At 35.5% G+C, this 17,290-nt stretch overlaps 1 protein-coding gene across 2 annotated transcripts in view; it reads left to right on the top strand.

The window, feature by feature from the left end:
* The window catches only part of LOC122533452 (inhibitory POU protein), a 66,194-nt gene extending 51,524 nt beyond the window's left edge, over nt 1-14,670 (top strand). The window contains exons 3-4 of one of the 2 annotated variants that reach the window (XM_043663167.1): nt 6,159-6,347; nt 12,730-14,670. In XM_043663167.1, the coding sequence (XP_043519102.1) occupies nt 6,159-6,347; nt 12,730-13,494 (954 nt within the window). In that variant the 3' untranslated portion in view covers nt 13,495-14,670. Of the gene's footprint in view, nt 1-6,158; nt 6,366-12,729 lie in introns of both variants that reach the window. The other variant, XM_043663166.1, reaches the window with a different exon arrangement.
* Nucleotides 14,671-17,290: the final 2,620 nt, after the last annotated feature.

The raw sequence follows: 17,290 nt of genomic DNA, 5'->3' as shown, positions 1-17,290 counted from the left end.
ACGAACTCTTCTCTACTTGTTTCAACAAGAGAAGAAACTAGCTATATACCGTTGTAGCAATTCCTCGAACGTAACTTCGCCCGAGTCTCCCTAACTTATGCTATAATCGTTTACAATGGGCGAATTATTGCCTCGGAGGTAAGTTAAACGGAAACAGAAGGCTGATATAATACATCGTATCGCGTGCTACGTTACGAGCTTAATCATTTCCCAGTTTTCTCGCGAACAAGCGGACGTGCCAGATAAATTACGCGGACGGCCGTTGGGGCACGATAATTCAATTGTAATTGGCTAATCTTTAACGCGCCGGCACTGGAAGACGTATTTAACGGGTGGGTTGGCCGCAGGCAGCTCGGAAAAATGACTCTATTAACCACAGGGACCTACAGAATCGAGCCACGAAGGGGGACTCGGTAGAAACTTTGCTAAACAACTGCACGAGCTGCTAACTAGACGGCTAACAAGAGCAATCTGTATCCGTTGCTCGACATAGCCGTCGCTTTTCTCATTCCTGACCCCAGTCTGTCTGACCAAGTCTCGGAGAAGCTACTGCGCGTTTATATATTGGGTGTACGAATGAATCGAGAGGGACAGGCCGGCCTGTTCTTCTTGATACAGTCACTCATTTAAAGTATTTTCTGTTCACTAACAGGTTAACAGGCTACGCTGATCATCAGTTTCTATGCCTTTGTCATTCGTATAAATTTCTTGAACGATTAACCCTTCGTGAGCGATCTGGATCGTTCAAGTCCTGAGCAAATTTTATTCGTAAATTTTTTCATCGAGGCAAATTTCTATTTCCCTTCTAAACTGAGCTCAAAAATCTGTTTCAGAAACAGATTTTACAATGAAGATCTCTTTCAATCTCGTGGAAGATCCAACATCTTTTTCATAACTTTGGCAATCTAGAATAGTAGAAAAATTAAACGCAGACGTAGAGTTTCTGCTGAAATATCTTAGAATGGTTAGAATGAAATGAATATCACCAACAACAAAAATTTATATAACATAAATAATTAACTAATCGTGTGAGATGAACAATACACTTTCATTGCATTTTTGTTGTAACATAATATTTTATAAAAATTAAATTTCACGTGTTTCAATTAATGTGTTAAGTAAGAACGTTTAAAAGCGTGAAATTTTTGAAAAGATTGCGTTACAGTAACGCTTGTTACGGACAAGTTATGTTTAATACGCGTTATAATAGAGCGATGTTCTGTAATAGATCGTTGATCAAAAGATATGGCAATTTTCAGCATGGATGTTTAATACATGGTGTGCCTTTGACAACTGTGGGACAAAGTGATTTTGAACGTAAAACATGTATATACATTGTGTATATTCTGTGCTTTGTGTCAATTTTGTGCTTTATGTGTGTAGATATCATGTGCCTTCTACGTATGTACATATATATCATATACATAAGCGAAAGATTGGAATTAAGTATACAAAATTTCTTAACTGCAGTTTTTATCCATTACAGTATAATAGATTCAATCCTATATGTAATCTAATCCAATATTTTAATAATAAATCAACAAACTAAGTTATCAAAGAACAAAAGTTTTTCATTGCCAGGTGATTAAATTATTCTAATTTATCTAAAATCAATTAATTTTAATTAATCTATAATTTCCAATTTCAAACATTATAATTATATAAATACATTATAAATATACAAATGTACGAAATGCTTGTAATAGAAGTATACCTTTAAAGAGTGTCTTGATTACAAATAATAGATTTCAAAACATTCCAAACTGAATGACCACCCCGTACATTCACCTACGTGCACACGTATAAGAACTACGAGGTTAAACTCGCCCCAAACTGGAACTCTTCCTTCGCACTTGAAGAGAAAACGCAGTTTAGGATTTATTATCCTGTTAAAACTTCGTTTAGATAAAGCATTCGTCTCCATGAACGGCACCATGTATCACGCAACGAATGAGTTAAATACTCTATCCTTTCACTAATAATCATGAGATAAAAGATCAAATGTTTATTAATTTACGATATTTCTCGGATTTTTATATCTCAGCACAAATATTCTTTATTTGAAACGAAAAGAATATTGATTCACTCGAAATGAAGAATTTGCACGTATCGTGTATTAACTAATGACGAGTGAAAAATAAAAAACAAATACTATTATGCATTGAGATGGAATTGCATGAATTTATGAAACTTTTTAATACTATAATTTCAATTGTTTTAACATTACATTTTCAACTATAATTAATATTAAAATATAGGCACTTGGAATCAAAAGATGATTTTTAATTTAATACAGAAATATAGTAAGTTATCAAAAGTTAGTTCTTACATAATTTGACACACAACAAAGATGCTAAATTTTAACAGAAGATTATAGAATAATGGGAAATCGTTATTTTAAAGGAACTTTATTTTATTTTACTCTACTTACGCAACGATGAAGAATACGACAAAGCTCATAAAATTTCGCTTTAAAAAATTATTTCTTACATTACGTTTATGCTATAGATATTTTTAACGGCTGCGAACTATCTACGAAGGAAGAAAAATGCATCATTCCTAGGTTTAAAGCAAGATACTCGATAAATGGCGATTTCACAATATGAAAGAAGAAAAACACAGGGAAGAAGTTCGAAATTAGAAAAAGTAGTGGTAGTTCAGCAACCTACAGACTGACAGTAGAGTACACGTACTCGACAAAGACACAAGGAGTTCATAAATAATCGAAGCGCTGAAGCACGATGGTGGTTTTCGCATGAAACATTGATCGGCCGATGCGGACATTACAGTTTATAATGAAATAAGTAAACAGTAAATCGTTTTTAAACCTCGCTACGCGGAACCTAACTATCGATGTTTCAATAATCGTTACGATAATTTGTTCTCCTAAATTTGTTAATTAACGCAACGCACCCCCCGTTTTGGCAGCAAGTCTCTTTCTCGTACGAAACTATAAAACGAAAATCTCAATTATGGTCTGTCGGCACATTGAAAGAATTTCTGTTGGTTTCTCTGAAGGAAAGACCCGATAAATTAAACGTGGAATTATGCAAATATAAATTAGATGTAAATAAATGTTGAATGCCTCGAGAAATTCAATCTCAAACAAACGATTCGAAACGAAAGAGTGGAACAATGTTTGACGTTGCATAAATTACAGAATATTTTGAAAACGTTTAATACCTGATTTACAATGTTTTCCATTACCGAATGAGAAACGACTGGTCGATGCCAATTGGCTGCAACGGATTCATACAAGCTTGATGAAAGCACACGCCACGGAGAATTCCCGCTAAATTGTTTTGACAATGAATCCTCCTTTATTGATATTTAATAAAACAATGACCACGTTTTCCAAGTGATGTAGAGGACGGAAATCAATAATGCTATTTGAAGATATTCTATTTTCGAAGTTCGTTAGAGGAGAATCTCGATAAGTAAGACAATTGAAATAGCAAATTCTGTGTGAACATGATTTCGAATATTTTTTTTTTTTAAGAAGCTATTTCAGTTGAACTTTCGGTTTCAATTTTGAATTTAAACTTTGAGCATTAAGTTAAATGTTATATTAATGACATTTGTCATAAACTTTTTATTTTTAATTGGAAACATTTTTATTCAATTATTTATATACAATGCTTATGTAGCATTTGTAGTACTTAAATCGTTCTTGTTGAATTCAATACGCATTGCAAACTCCGACTTCGTCATTTTCATAAAAACGTACATGTATCACCCATGATCTCTAAACTGTGCGTTGTATTTACTTATTCTTTTAATATTTTGATTAATATTCTAATAGAATTTGAAGACTGATATTTTGACTTTGGGCTAATATTCTAAATTAATGTTTAGAGTGTCAATATATGAAATATCAACCAAAAAAAAAATTACGTGGCACCGTTCGAAAGAATAAATTAAAGATCAGGAAAAAAACCTGTGAAAGCACGGATCTCGTTACAAAAGTTTGAAATTGTATCGTGTTACGGACGTTTCGATTTTTCTCGAATAATGTGACGATATCGCTTGTGCGGTAGCCGAACCTTGCAATGTGCCGCCAGTGACAGATGCGGCTGACGCAAAATGTCCCATATAATATCGATTGCCACGGCATAGAGGCATATCTGGACAAAACGAAACCATAAATTCGCGTCGCAACTGCTATTAATACGACGCCGGAAAAAGGAATTGTATTAACCCTTTCTCCCCTAGCTGCTTGATTATCGTCAGTTTCGGTGAAATTTTTATTTCTTTTCTTATCCGTGATATAAGGATCAGGAAATATGATAAATCTAGAGCATAGAATTGTGCGGTTCATAATAATTATCAATCGTTATCATAATAATTATCAATCATTTAAATCTATATTTATTATTAAATATTTTAATATGTTACGTTTTGAGGTAAAATTGAAAATGTATACAATAAATATGATAAAATAAAAAAATAATACTGTACGTTTCTTAGTAAGATAAAATTTAAAAATTGTTTGATTCGAATGAAGATTCAAAATAGTTCTATATTTTCTGTAATATATTCTATATATTTTAAATAAAAATTGTATTTTTGTGATACCAAATAGGTATGTATTTTTATATATATGTATGTGTAAAAAGTTGTATCTTTTCTAAAAGTATGATTAATGTTTCAATTCTAAATGACATAAAAAATATTTTTATTTTCGCAAATACGCCGTTTATTTTTGTTATCACCGACTATAATTTCGTTGAGAACGTAAGAATAGTATAATGGACCCTATGGTCACGTTCAATTTTAGTAACACTTCGACCCTAAAATATTCTGCCGAGCAACCCCAGCAACATTTGACAAGCAAACGAATTCGATTAGCAAATCTCATAGGTCACGGGTAGCCACTTTTGAAATAACATCAATTTAACAGGATGAATCGTAATTTACACGCCTTTATACATTACATGTCTCCACACATGCATGTTTACTTAATCATATTATATTTCAATTTAAATAGAGAGAAAAAATATGAAACATTTCTGCAAAAATTTGAAATCTATAACATAATTTGTTAAAATTACCAGAAAAAAATTTCTTTTTAGCATTTATTACAATATTTTATATTATTTCAAAAGACGTAAAAAATGTAAAAAAATAGTTGTGAAATTAAATGTAATAAAAATATTTTAAATTAACAGACTTTTACTACGACAAAACGACAGGAATTAGCAACTAGGAAATAACTATTAAAAATTAACGTAACAGTAGTGCAGAAATTATTAATTAACTTGGATACTTCAAAAATCCGGGAGAAGCTAAATTCAAGTATCCAGTGTCAAAACTATTTTTAGAATATCGATCGCACGGCCATGTTGAGTACATGGAGTGACCTCTGACTGGATACTTTTGCACAAAAGAGCCGTATAGTTTTTTTCATCAGAAACTGACATTGAGTTGCAACTTTCAACCGACACTTTGTAAAACTAATTTTCTTCTACCTATCGAACTAAATCTTCTTCGGAACTTGCTACAAAATACTTGTATACCTCCTTGCTACAAAAGACGCAGCTTAAACATTATGCCCTTTAAACTGTTATCATAAAAAAATCTTTAACATTCTTTATGAATAATAAACTGAAATTTTCAAATAAAAAAGAAAAAAAGATACGACAAAATTAAGATAAAAATTCATTCCGTTGACCAAAAAAAAAAAAAAAAAATAAAAGTTTAAAAGTACCTAACAAAATGGCATATTACGTTCAAATTTATTTTCATATTTTCAGAAATTATCACCCGATAAAACTGCAAATTATTTATTTAGTATTAAATAAATAAAACGAACTCCTATTCAAAATCCAATTCTTCGATTTAATTCATCGAAATATAAAATCCGTGCGTAACTAGGAAAAAAAGATAAATTAAATACATTTTACTAGTGTCACTTTTAAACGAAAGCCACGTTATGTGTCCCTTGTATAATATAACATCAATCTTACATCCCTTCTGAAACTTAGATCTCTGCAAATCGCGCCACTTTCACATCAACGTGAACAACGTTACAGGATACACTCTAAGGCGTTCTCTAAATTCATTTAAAGAGACGAAACGTTTCTTCGAAAATTCTGTTACGCCTGATGCATGATCCCTGATTCTTCAATCAGTGTCACGTGTCGCTTTTAACGTTTCAGGGTGACTTATTCGGGGGTCTGAACAGCGGTCTACAAGACGGCTTACTTTCGAGGGCGGAAGCTTTGGCGGCGGATTTGGGAAAACACAACGCGGGCACCCCAATGCCTTTGAAGCACGACCCTGTTTCCGTCTATCATCATGGAGCCCACATGCCAACCCCCCATCCAAATAACCGGCCACATCATCAGGTACATTCACACCTCTTTGTGAGTCTGCATTTTTCGCATACTATACTCGTACGAATTGCTTCTTCTGCCTACGCGTTAATTTCATTGCTGAATAAATAGATTTTCATTTATTTTATCGTCATACGTAAATAAGTTCTAAGTCCATTTTACATAAATTCTTTTCTGTATTTTTTCTAATCGCTGGCTATTTCTACGTATTAATTTATTTCATTGGTTTCATTTGTTTTATTATCATTCATGCAATTGATAGTTAGTTCTAATAAGTTGCTAACGATTGCTCTGATAGTTAGTCTAATAAGTTAACTGTATAATTGAATGTTTTAATCATTCGATGTGAGTTGTATGGATTGATTTCCTCGTCTAATGTTAATTAATTTCGTCGACGAGTGGATAGATCTTCGTTTATTTTCTCTGTCGTATAATTAAGTTCTAATCGTTTGGACGATTGTATATTGCAATAAGATATAAGCATATCGTTAATATTTAATGTTTCCTCTTCTTAACAATAATTTTTTTGATTTGAGAACATTTTCTTAGAAGTTTCTGCTTTCTAACAATAGTCCTATTAACATTTTACTTGTCTTCGTCGATATTTATGGTCGATAGTAGATCGTCGATAATATTTTTGGTTCTACAATACATAATTCAATGAAGTCGACGATGGAACGAAGTAAAGTCTGTAGTAACATTCAGACTCGAATGAATTACGGAACAGACTAATTGTATGTGGCCTCAGAGGCACGATAATTTTGTTAAAACTTAATGCTGTTACCAATGACGAAGTTTATCGGCGAAACAATTATCGTAATGAAGTGTACCGAAACAATAACGGTCCATGTATAAAATTTAACGTTCGAGTACGATTATAAAATGCAACGAGTTTCAACGACGGCTTAAAACCATCAACAATAATTAATCGCGCATAGCAATTAATTATGGTTTATAATTAATCCGCCAATTAAAAAATTCAACCCGACCGATTCTTTATTAACGTCGCGTCGTTCGCGATATACGAGCAACAGTTTTCATTTTGATACGTTAATCATTGATATTTTTTTATATTTCGATATGCGCAAGTAATTATATACATTCGAACGTATAATTTTAATGTTTATCGATCTGTAAAATGTATATTTTGTTCCCGTATAAAATGATATTTCAAAAATAAAGAATTCTTCACGAACGAACGAAGGATAAAATAAAATTACAGTGAAACAAGAAAAATGAATTTATAGTTTGCGTGTAAAATGTGAGGATATTTTATACTGAAAGTTATCAATTTGGTAAAAATTATTCCGATATAAAATCTATGGAAAATTAACATTAACAACTTATTCTCACCAACAAAGAAAGTAAATAATTTCAATTGTCTAGCGACAATAGATCATTCGATTCATAAGATTCGTAGAAATATAAATCTAAATTTTCATGTATTAATTGCTTCAAAGATAGCAATAAGAAGGACAAACATGCGAAAGAGCAACGAATATCGCATTAATTCAATTACAATTTGCTGCTTGTCGTTTCGGGGTTTTTATGCTAATACAAGCAATCTGAGGCCGATGAGTGGATGATAGCATGACAATAGGGTGAGGCAAGCAATGTTCAGCGACCCGGAATGATCTTCTCGAGCTTAGGGGCGTTGCTCGTATATTATCTCGCCATCGGGACGATTCGTAACACACTGGGCGTAACGCAATCAATTTTGACAGAATTTTCCTTTACCAATGTTATCAATGTCACATTGGATTCTCTATCGAAATTGCAATGCGTAAGAAACATATTTGTTCAATTACGATTGCGTCAATGTAATTTCAGTATGAAGAATATACTTTCGACGACATAGATTTTCAACATATTTCAAAAGACAGTTGTAAAATATGGAATTAATGAAAATTATTCCACCTTAAAATGATTTTTACAGTGTAGGTGAAAAAACATTTTGAACACAAAATGGATATGGAAAAGCAGTTTTTAAACAGAATTACATTATTATTAAAAAAATGAAATGCAATTCAGTAAGAGTAATGCTTTTCATCCTCTTAACGCGTATTTATGTATTTAAAATAATAAGACGGGTAAAAGATTTAGTTTCAGTGTTACATAAAATCATAAAGCATTGAAATGAATATAGAGTCTATGGTGGTTAAAAAAATACGGATTCAATGAGTATAAAAATCATTAATTGCAGTGTAAAAAGTAAAGAGTGGGTAGTGAGTGTATTATCCCTCTTATGAATCGTAAAAATGTTGTGTATTTTATGAATTTGGAATTTTAAAAAATGAAATCGAAGAATGCTTTAATGATATCGCAAAACAATAATAGCGTTGATACATAGTTATGGCTTGGTTAAAAATTTACGAAGTGTAGTATGATTAAAACACGCGCACGTACGTTTCACGTGCTTTTATTTATGCATCGTTTTCCAAATGTGTTTTCCAAATGCAAATGCATTTTAAAACTGAAAAATATTCGATTGCGACGTTATTATATCTGCAATCCACCTATTATCTTCATGAAATATTTCTATGAAAGCGTCACTGATCAACGTATTCTCGATTGAAATATTACGTTTTTATATATCCATTTTTCCATTAAAATGTTAATTGTCTATATGTGCATTGAAAGTATCTCTCAGAGTTGCACAATTATAACAATGTTTAATATTCATATAGAAACGAAGAAAGAGAGGGTTGAACACAACTTTTTATCACAATAAAACAGAAAGTAACACAATGTTTTAAAAACTAGACTCAATTATAATTGAAATTTCGTTTATGTGCTTATAAGAGGAAAATTATTAGTCAATCCCAACTATTAATTATCAAATTAAAATGTTCGTAGCTATAATGATTGTCATTTGATGAGAGTATATCGATGAAATACATTAGTCAATGGAATAAAATTTCCAAAATGTGGACGTATGAATAAATAACTTTCAAATTACACGATGTTACACGAAGGGTGTTATCCTCAATATCCAACTGATAGATCTGATAGATATCCAACTGTCAAAAAGAGACATTGTTTGCCCCTAATTTTCGGAGTAATTCCGCATATCACCGATCTGTGTCGATCACAAACTAATCAAAGGTAGAGCGAAACATCGAGTGCAAAAGCAGTTGCATCGATCACGCTGAAAATCGGTTGACTATTAGTCGCCGGAGTATTCGTTGACCATGAAGTAGATGTATAGATCGCAGTTCTGGCTTCCCGCAGTGCGGTGGCATGAACACCACTTCTCCCACTTATAGCGCTCGCTCCTTCTCTCTCGCTTTCTCTTCCTTCTTCGCCCGGCCGCGGACCTCCCATACAGATGGTCAAACAGCAAGTGTCCCATAAAGTCTGTTTTTATACGCGACGCTGACGAATTCAATAACGGGTGTGCGTTTCTACCGGCTCGCCTAACGCGCAACGTATTACCTTCACGAATACGCATGTAACGAGTTTTGTGTCATTGGCACAAGCTTTGGGGAGCGAACCGAGCCAAAAGGGTGAAAGAGGAAGGGAGAGGGAGTCGTGGCGAGTGATACGGTTGTACAACGGAGCGAGGGTAAAGACGAGAAAGACAGAAACACGTATATTCGCGTGTCTTTCTCTTCTCTGGATAGGTACACACGAAGAAGGAGAAAGAGCGAGGCGGATGGATAGATAAAAAGAGAGAGAAAGGATACGAAGGAACGAGAGAGAGTCGACTAACCCTACCGTCGTGTCAGCGTAATGATGAAATATTGCGGGGGTCTCTGGGGCCCTACCGTATACGCCCCTGGGCTAGTCCCTGGCTCACTCTATATTTGCCACCATCCTCTTTCAACCCCTGGTAGCTTCTCGCTCTTTCGTGCCGCCACCCGCAACCCCCTGCATTTCTGATGTAACTATGCTATTCCAGAGCACCCCTGGACCGAAACCGTGCCATCCAGTTAGCTCGCTACGCTGCATATTCTCGTGAGAATAAATGTTGCGTACACTCGAACGCGTGTTCCTACGCATACGCGTCACGCCCTGTGTACAGCGTTACGCAAACGTCCCGTAGGCGCATGTTCGCGCGAGCACCAATCGGAACCACACTCGCGGCATTTTTTCGCCGATTTATACGCGGACCTTCCACTTTTACGACCTTTTCCCCTGGATCTTAGCGGCCTTAGAACTATAAAACTGTAAGGAGTCACGTATTTACTTCGGCAAATCGCTTGTGTTATTACGAAAAGGAAGGGGATTCATATCCATAAATAAATTATTATTGCTACATGCATCTTGTTTGTAATATTTTTCTTCACAACGGAGTAAAGCTTCCTTTATCCAAATATTTTCGTTATTCGAATAGCTTAAAATCCGAATGTTATAGAATATATGTTAGTACATACACATTTGTAAAATCATTTGTTACTAGTATAAATCTTGTTTCGATAATGTTCAAATATTAAATGGGGGGTTTTTTTTTATAAAAAAAGTGTTGTTGTAAATCTTTGTAGGATACTAATCAAACGGTGGATCTAGTCGCGGAAAAAGATTTTTCCAGTGTTTTCGAAGAGAATTTAAATGTGAATTTTTATATTTTTCGAAGAACAGTATTTTTACTTTCTATAGGATTCTATTTTAAAGAAAAACAAACTTAAGATTGTCAAAGTGAAGGCTTCATGCTTTAAAATGAGACCAAGTAAATTATTTCTGAATCTTTTTTCTTTTTTTTTGTTAATGAAATTATCGACAATTTTTCATCGTTATTCAATTATGCTCTTCGCTACATGTCGAGGTACATAACGAAAAGCAGCGAGATATTTCAATAGAAACCAAGATGTATTAACACACTTGTCCATTGGCTTAACGTAGAAATTACATGCAATAAGCAAGACGATTCCTTTAAGCAAATAAAGTATACGAACAGCACTTAACGTTGCGCCTCTCTCTAGGAAGAAAAATATGAAGGGAGCTCATAAATAATTTGTAAGGGGTCGCGCACACTGAGCTCAGAACGACGACCACGGCACGTGCTGCATAATTGTGCGTGCTAGTTTGTACACGTTTTCTCTTCATCTTTGCCTCCACGTCCCCCCTTCCTATGCCTCGCTGCACTCGGTTGGTTTCATTCATTCTTCTTACTTTTAACAATGTTAATTGGAAGAATCGTGTAACCACGTTACCGTATTTTCGCTCTGATATCTTGATTTTTAAACACCGATGGATGCGCCGCACTCACGAGATCGAAATATTTTACGAGCGATGTTCCGATACATTTTTCATCGTTGCTGGTTTAAGCTACCGTTACGATTATTGATTTTACTTGATTATGAAATTTCTGCGACTATAAAGGGAACTTTGGAATATTTCATTGCACACCCGTTTGATTTATTTTCAAAAGATGTTTTACTCTTTACGCCAAGAAATATTGTAGGTTGATGTAAATATGAAATATTCGTTTAATTGTAGAGACTTCACACTGAAGCTAAAGAAATTATTAATTCACATTATAGTATATCTGTGATATAATATCATAGATAGACTGTATATTTTTCGCATCTTTGAGAATGTAATTTAATGTAAGTATATATAACGGAACATCGGTGAAAAAACAATTGTTATAGAAAGCAGTGTACTTTGGATATTTTATGCATCTTATATAATTTTGAATTTTAAAATTTCCTATAGATAAAATCCGCGCGTCTAGTAATATCTCTAATATGTTCTGAAAGTTATGTTTCAATTATTTCGACTAATTTCTTATTTCTTCTATAGTAAAATAATAATTAGATTGGTGCACATGTGTTTAAACCGTTGAATTTTGTTCTATCATTAATTATGAATATATTAAGGGAAAAGAAATTTACTATAAATGAAGTATATTCAATGTTGAAGAAATTCTTAATAACTTCTTCATTGAGACATTATAACCAAGATATTCCTGTGATTTTTTTATATGAACTTAGCATTCAGGGTAGATTAAAAACATTTATTATTTGAGCAATCTGAGCAATTTTTTTGATAAATTATTTTAAAAAAATTCATAAATCACAACAACTCTGTTCTAAAAGTTACTTTGAATCCTAAGATTGATAACACTTGCAAATTTAGAGTAATGAAACAAAATAGTCGTCGAAAAGACGTATTGCATCGTCCTTAATCCACGTGGAAATTACAAATGCAATTAAAATTTGACCGTGTAAAGAGACATTTGATGTGCAGCAATCTAACACGTTGTAGCATAACAAAGTTACTATGATACTAAGAAATTCAAACCAATTCGTTATTCAAACCAATCACGATCGTTTCAATATTTTTGCACTCACATAAGTGCTTCACTTTCGACGACTTCATTTTATACGAAGCACCAACTAAACTCTCGCAACACTTTACGAATCAAAGGCGTGTAAATTATGTTTTACAGATGAGCCATCCGGGAATGGAAAGTCTGGACATGTTAGACCCGGCAAACTCGATGACCACGTTAACGCCGATGTCGGAGAACACGGGCGGCGGGCCGGGTCATCACGCCGGGATCCACGGCCCCTCGGTTTACGGGGGCATGAACGGAATGATGGGTCATCATCATCACCACGGAAACCTAAGCGGCGGCGGTGGCAGCGTGCCGCATCCGGCTCATCATCATCCAGCAATGGCGGCGGCAGCTGCAGCAGCCGCTGCCGCCGGTCTTCATCCCGATGCGGACACAGACCCACGAGAATTGGAGGCGTTCGCGGAAAGGTTCAAACAGAGACGCATCAAGTTAGGCGTGACACAGGCGGACGTCGGTAAAGCGCTAGCGAATTTGAAGTTGCCGGGCGTCGGGGCGCTCTCGCAGTCCACGATATGTCGATTCGAGTCGTTGACGTTGTCGCATAACAACATGATCGCGCTGAAGCCGATCTTGCAAGCGTGGCTGGAGGAAGCGGAGGCTCAAGCGAAAAACAAAAGGCGAGACCCGGATGCCCCGTCGGTTTTGCCGGCCGGCGAGAAGAAAAGAAAGAGGACGAGCATAGCCGCGCCAGAGAAACGATCGTTGGAGGCGTATTTCGCCGTGCAGCCGCGGCCGTCCGGCGAGAAGATCGCCGCGATCGCGGAGAAACTCGATCTGAAGAAGAACGTGGTCCGAGTGTGGTTCTGCAATCAGCGGCAGAAGCAGAAGCGCATGAAATTCGCGGCTCAACATTGACCCGAGGGTGGCTTGTGACAGCAAAACTGACCGTATCAGTTGCCCAGTCTCGAGCCTAAACCAGAACCCTTGACCGAGTTTCAAGGATGGCCTTGAATAGAAAAACGGACAATATAAGAGGACGAAGGACGCCATCGCTGTGAGGATAGAGAAGTGCAAGAAGCGGTAGAAGTGGGATTAACAGAGCACACTACTGGACTACTGGTTTTACGTAGTTGCTGAGAGAGAATCGTTGGAAGTGATGCGCGTACGACTTCTCGGTTTCAAGTGGATCGCAAACGTGCTAAGCTCGATGCTGCGGCCAAGTAAGCGATAGTCAAACTGTCACAGGCATAATACCAAGAACATACGTATTTAGCGGTCATATCGCGCGCGCGCGCGCGTGCGTGTGATGTTCTCGACGCGTCTGGCGGCGAGTTTTTCCACCGGAACCGACGATGCACGACGAATTGATTCGCGAGCCTCTTCCCTCTTCGGATTTACGATTTTCACTTAATTCACAACTAATTACAACTCCGATTACGATGAATAATAAATTTGTATAAATGGTGTTTACCGGTTCATCGGTTATCTATTATTAACACATCAGGTGAAAAATGAATTGTTAGACTGTTTGGCGTTAAGAAAACATCTCTCGAGTATGGCGTTGAGAACTAAATAATATTCCATTCTGTACGTGAAAATGGAAATATAGTCGATTCGACATTGTTTGTCAATTCTACTTTTCTTTCTTTTTAAGGAAAAATTTTTAATTCAGAGAACTGAACATGGAATCTGGCAACGTAATTGATAAAACAGAAATTCAACGACTATAGATAAAAGTAATAAGAATCGTCGATGTTATGTAGTGAAAGACACGATATATATTGCATGATGAGAATATCGTATAAAACGACGTAAAAATGCCCTTACGGAAACCCTAGATCAAATCATCTGTAAAGTGAGATAGAATTTGTGTAGCATATCAGCTACGATCGCGATAAAACAGTTTACGAGCGTATCCACTTTTAGACCAGCTTCTGCAGACTGGAAATCGTCGTTGACGCCGATTTCACGATCGCGGTTTCAAAGGTTACTGAATTCGGCATATTTCGAAATTTACACTTTCTGATTGTTCGTAACCCCATACTCCAGATGTATGGAATAATATTTTGTGCCTTGAATTTTTCATATTTTGCGTCTAATAAACGCAATATCAGAGATTGTAAACTATCTGACAAAATTATACCAAATATAATCTGATTAAATGTTTCCAAAGATTATAAATTATAAATATTACTCTAAGAGTATTTGAATATTGAAACGAATCATATTGAAACAGACTACGGAATAATTTGTATTATACGTTTACACATACAACTGTTCATAATCCATAAGACCCATAAAGTATACACAATTTGCAAAAGTAATTAAATACCAGGAAACGTTTGAATTCTAGATTCTCGTAAATAATTATATCGTAATGGACTCCAAAATAATTTATACTTTATATTTGCGTGAGCGTAATTATTTGCAATTTTAAAGATCTACGAAGTCTGTATTTGTCAACGTTAAAAATACCAAAAAGTATATATTCGAATTCTAAATTCTGTCGTAAAAAAAAAGAGGAAGAGGATCTTTCGCGAAAGAAGGAGAGTCAATCACAACGAAATAGTTGAATAATCGTCGGTGTGTCTTGGAAAGTACAATTCGAAACATAAAAAGAATATTAAAAATACGTATTGTTATAAAATCGACGCGCGAGTACGTTGCGCCGAAGGAATAAGTGATATTAATCCTAATGACGCTCAGTGCAGTGTAAAAAGTGAAAAGTTAGAGAAAGAGAGAGGAAGAGGTGTGTGTGCGCGTGTGTATGTGCGTATGTGCGTGTGCGTGTGATAAAAGTAAGAGTGAAACGTCGATGCATTCGAACCTGGAACGAATTCTCTTGTTTCTACGAATCAGTGTCTGTCTAATACTACGCTTAAAAGTGTTCCTGAAAATTTCGATTTGATAATTCAAAAATACATAAATAAAAAATTAAATCCAGTACATATGTGTGATTCGGGATAACAAATCTTTTTCCTTTTATAAAAAGAAAATTTTCCAATGAAACGAAAGAAAGAATCTCCAAAGTCTATTGAATATTTTCTCGGTGTTTGTTTAGTACCTGAAACTTTATATCTTTCACGACATTCGTTAGAAACCGAATTACACCTATCACGATATAAATATCTGCTAATTGCGTTTGCAGGATTTCAACTTATCGCTATCGCGAGTAATATGCAGACTTTACTGCGACGATAATTCGTTCCAGCGCAGTGTATCGATTAGTAAAACGCGCGAGACGAGGATGAAAGAGCGAACGATGGTGAGAAACCAAGACGACGAGAGTACGATGAAAAAAAAAAAGAAAGAAAGAAAGAAAAAAAAAAAGAATTAAGAGGATGCATTACGTAGTGATATTGGACAATCAATGAAAAGACTGTATCATATCATATTGAAGCAATACTGTAGCATTAGTCGACGAATTAACGAACTTAATTTGTATTTTTCGTGATCAACTGCACGTTCCTTGCGTTGCCAGAGAAAATTGCTTTCGCGAAAGCAACGAGAGAAAAACGCCTATTCGGTTAACTTCATCCCCGGGAAAATCAGTCTATTAAAACGCAATATTTTCGACGATAGATGCAGCATGATTCGAAGCGTGTAATAAACAACTTCGGTTTCGTGCGACGCTGGGAGCGCGGTTGATCGCGCGACGAACACTGAGAAATTGCTGATATCCCTCGAACTCTTGAAAACTGCTCGTTGTATTTCACGACCGCGGCTGCGATTATATTTTTGTTTCCTGATCGATTTCGCTGTCCCTCGCTGCGGCAACGAAACTCGCTGAATCGTGAATTTAAGAAAAAAGAAAGAAAAAAAAAAGAAAAAAGAAAAGAAAAACGAGAGAAAAAAAGACGAAATCCTCGTACAACTGTGCATGCCAGAACCGGTCACATGTCGATCGATCGGGAACCGGATCAAAACCCGAGCGCCCGAGAAACGATCGGGGAAAGTACGAAACCGCAGATATTATAATACCAGTGTATATCGAGCGCGTGATTAGGCCTGAGGTTTCTGCGCGCGTGTATCGAGCAATACCGTGAGGATGTTCGGCGATAAGAGAGCGATATGTCATTGTAATAGTTAAAATGTAAGGGGAAGGGTGGTAGTAATTTTTAAATTGTACATACGTAAGAAGATAGGTATTTTCTAGAAGAATAATAGTCTGTTGCCATTCTACTAGATAATGGAGTAAAGAAAATGGTTCTAGTGCAATATAGAGTTTAACGACACTTAATTATTATTATTATTATTACGATTATTATATTCGTTATTGTTCGTTATTTTCTCTCTCTCTCTCTCTCTCTCTCTCTCTCTCGCTATCTATCTATCTATCTATCTATCTATCTATCTATCTATCTATCTATCTATCTATCTATCTATCTATCTATCTATCTATCTATCTTTGACCAACATTGTCGCGCCTGTCGTATACACACACACACACACACACACACATACACACGGTCAGATTCATCGTTCCATTTGCTACACATATATACGTTCGAGAAATACTTTCCAGCAGCCTCGAACTTTATTTTCTCGTCCATTTCGAATGACAGTCTAACGACACACCGTTGTCAGGTGTCGTTAACGTCGAAAAACGTTGTACGTTCGAACAAACAGCTCTCGAAATAAGGCACCGGTTTATCGTTCAAAGACTATTCCAATTCCACGAGTATCGTTTCGAATCAGGCGGACAATTGCA

Source organism: Frieseomelitta varia, unplaced genomic scaffold (assembly GCF_011392965.1).
Source record: "Frieseomelitta varia isolate USP_RPSP 00005682 unplaced genomic scaffold, Fvar_1.2 scaffold_530, whole genome shotgun sequence".
Lineage (NCBI taxonomy): Eukaryota > Metazoa > Arthropoda > Insecta > Hymenoptera > Apidae > Frieseomelitta > Frieseomelitta varia.
Note: the sequence above shows the minus strand (reverse complement) of the source record. Positions and strands in the feature narration are given on the sequence as shown.